The sequence below is a fragment of the Octopus bimaculoides genome, chromosome 4 (genome assembly GCF_001194135.2).
Source record: "Octopus bimaculoides isolate UCB-OBI-ISO-001 chromosome 4, ASM119413v2, whole genome shotgun sequence".
In the NCBI taxonomy this organism is placed as follows: domain Eukaryota; kingdom Metazoa; phylum Mollusca; class Cephalopoda; order Octopoda; family Octopodidae; genus Octopus; species Octopus bimaculoides.
In genome coordinates this window covers 91,106,204-91,109,748 of record NC_068984.1, presented here as the reverse complement: position 1 = coordinate 91,109,748, position 3,545 = coordinate 91,106,204, and the positions used below count along the sequence as shown (strand labels likewise).

The 3,545-nt window shown below is 33.2% G+C and overlaps 1 protein-coding gene across 1 annotated transcript in view; it reads left to right on the top strand.

The window, feature by feature from the left end:
* LOC106881639 (protein ABHD13) overlaps nt 1-2,104 on the top strand; it is a 24,012-nt gene extending 21,908 nt beyond the window's left edge. The window contains exon 7 of the mRNA XM_014932103.2: nt 1,805-2,104. Within this exon, the coding sequence (XP_014787589.1) occupies nt 1,805-1,870 (66 nt within the window). The 3' untranslated portion in view covers nt 1,871-2,104. The remainder of the gene's footprint in view (nt 1-1,804) is intronic.
* Nucleotides 2,105-3,545: the final 1,441 nt, after the last annotated feature.

The window sequence follows — 3,545 nt, the reverse complement described above, 5'->3', positions numbered from 1 at the left end:
CAACAGCAGATTGCATTCCCAGAATACAGAATGATACCCTTTAGTGAACATATTGAGAAATGCGCAAAACAAATGCTACCACAATTTATAATCTTTCCATTCTATCACTGTGCCATTGGAACACCAACACAAATTAGATTAAATAAGGAAACCTTCTTCATTGAAAAATATAAGCCAAAACTTAACCATTGCTAACACTTTTAAATAAGGAAATTCACCTTACTGAGAGAAAAAAATATAGAACAAAACCTAACATTCTATTCCTTCTAAACCAAATCATGTTAAATTAATCAAAATCTATCAGCTCCAACATTTCGATTATCTCCCTTATACCGGAAAAAATCCCTGATTACCTTCTCCTATCTAGAACTCGCTTTTATACACTGGAGCAAAGACATGTTACGATACAGGTAAAGAAATTTGTAAAGAAAACACGAAACCGGTTATTTCTCCAAATACAATGTTTATATACTCAAAATTTTATAACATTTTTCTGACATAACGATTTAAAAATATACTTTAACAATGTAACACAAGCCTTCTGTAGTTTTTTCACTCTTGTTTATCTTTTATGTATATATATATGCACATATGTGTTTATACATATATGTGTCTATGTGTGTAGGTATTTAAGGATAAATCCCAGCTGTTTCCTCTTGAAGCACATCTGCTTATTACTATCGAATATGTAGTTTCAGTTTCTAATCATTAATTTTAACCAAGTTGAGTACCTTTTCCCCGTTCATGAAGATGTTTTATGATTGAAGGGTTACTTGAATTGATCTCTTTTGCTAATTGTCATGCCGTTCGTTTGTCTTTCTAACTCAGAAAAAAAAAAGACATCTTTTCAATTAGTATACCATAAAAACCCATGTAATTTATGCATTTTTTTCCCCAGAAAACTAAAATAAACTTTAGGGATGCATAAATTACATGAGTAGATCGCTTCCAGAATTTTTTTAGAAATTTTTTTCTTGAAAATAGGCATACAAAACGTAAACATTTGTACTGGAAGTTGACTCATTTAATGTCAGAATCAGTTTTTACAGAAAAAATAGAGGCTTAAGTATAATGAAGTTGACTTTTATTTATGCTTACCTTTTCTGTGTAAATTTACTAAAACCATTAAATGGTTAACTACTTTTTAATATCTGACATTCATGCTGGTAATCAAGGTCCAGGCAATATTTTACTTATTTGACTTGGTTGAGTAAAGTGTCATCCAAGTGATGTTTATTGATAATTACACTTAATCTACAACACCTGTATGTATTTATTAGCTTTGTTTTTGTTGATAATTCTTATCAGCAACACTTCTTGTGATTGTGATTTGAGAAGACTTACAGTAGTATGCTAAAGATCGGACATAATCTCTTGTGGGCAAGAAATGTAAATTAGTTTATTATAAATAACACTTTGTAATTTAATAGCTCTTAATGTGATACCTATTAAACAGAAATTATTTTTATTTAATGAAAATCTAATAAAATCCAATCATAAGTAAGTATGCTAAATACAACTAAATTGAAAACCTTTTTCCTCTGGCCATATTGGCAATTGTGAAAACTTTTGGGTGCTAATTATACACGAGTAGAAGCTTTTTTTAACAATTTTTATCCTGAAAATCATCTATGCAAATTACATGGGTTTTAATGGTAAATTTTCTAAGGCTGGAAAACTTATAAATTTCTAGAGCCTGTGAAAAAAACACTAAATGAAATTGAAAGTGGTGAAACAAAACACAAATGTTTTAAATTTTACTCTTCCATTTCTAGAAATCTAACTTTTATTTTTTAATTTCCAGGTTTCTAAATGGCGGAGTACAAGTGCCTTGACAAATTATTCAGATGTCCTTACAAAAATTGTCTGACCAAGTTTTATCTAGGATTTCAATTTAATTTATCCTTAATTTGTCTTTAATCTCTGCATTCATTGCAGAATGCTGTCACATTGTTTTGTTTTATCACTCATCTATTTAATCAGTACAGATAAAAGAAAATCATCTCTCGAACAATGAAGATTCTACCTGAAATAATGAACAAATAAAATTTCATTTTACTCTTACATGTGATTTTTTTAAAAAATAAATTAGTCATGTAATTTTCTTATCTTTTTGTGTATATGTGTGTGAATATGTAGCATTGATTATTGACCTTTACGTTTTGGCATACAAATTTTCTTACAGTATCTTTGTATTGCAATAATATTTCATAGTTTTCAGCATGTTGTTACTGTTTTAATTTTAACCCTTTCGCTACCAATCTGGCTGAAACTGGCTCTGGCTCTGAGTACAATTGTCTTGTTTTTGTAAGTTTTGAATTAAAATCTTCCACCATACAAATATACAGTAAGCGGTAAAAACAAAAGTGAAATAGAAACAAAAACAAAAATAGGGTTAATATTAGAGATAAAATGTCGGAGCCCATTTCAATACAAAATGGAGTGAAGCAAGGGGATATTCTGGCACCGACTCTATTCGCCATATATTTTGCGATGGTTTTCTGTATTGCATTCAGAAACTGCAGATATGGTGTTTACATCTATTATCAAACCTCTGGCAGCATATTTAATATCAGACGCTTTGCTGCAAAAACAAAAGTATTTACCTCTATCATAAGAGACCTTTTGTATGCAGATGATTGTGATCTAGTAGTGCACACAGAGATTGATATGCAACACATTTTGAATGCATTCTCTGATGCTTGCACTGCCTTAGGAATGACAGTCAATCTCAAGAAAACTGTTGTCATGTACCAACCTGCCCCTGGTAAGCAGTATATTGAACCAAATATCTATGTGTATGGTAGAAGACTTGGTGTAGTCGATCAGTTTGTCTACCTGGGAAGCACTGTTAATAGATGTGACAATTTGGACAATGAAATTCCATATAGTATTAGGAAAGCAAGTGATGCTTTCGGAAGGCTAGAAAGACGTTTCTGGGGTCGGCAAGACATATGCAGGAAGACAAAGATAAAGGTGTACAAGGCGTGTGTACTCTCTTCTCTTCTTTCGGCCTGCAAGACCTGGGTCACATATCGATACCACCTTAAACAACTGGAACGTTTCCATCAGATGTGTCTCAGACGGATCTATCGCATTAAGTGGGAGGACCGCATCAGTGATCTTGAGATATTGGAAAGCTCTCGGTGTGAAAGCGTAGAAGCTTTTGCATTGAAGCAAAGGCTCAGATGGAGTGGTCATCTGGTCAAGATGAAAGATTCAAGGATGCCAAAACAACTCTTTTCTGGAGAGTTAGCTTAAGGAGAACGACCTCCACATAAACCAAAAAAGAGATATAAAGACTTGCTGAAGGTTTCCTTGAGAGATGCCAACATCTCTCCTAACACATGGGAAGGCATAGCTACTGACTGTGGCAGGTGGAGAAGGATTATGCATGAGGGGACAACTATTTTTGAGATATCACGAATTGCACATGAGAAATTAAGGAGGGATGTCAGGAAGGGCATTGTTGTTGCACTTCCAGATGGCAAGGGTCTTCCTATGACACTGACATGCAGTGTCTGTGCAAGACCGTGCCTCAGTAA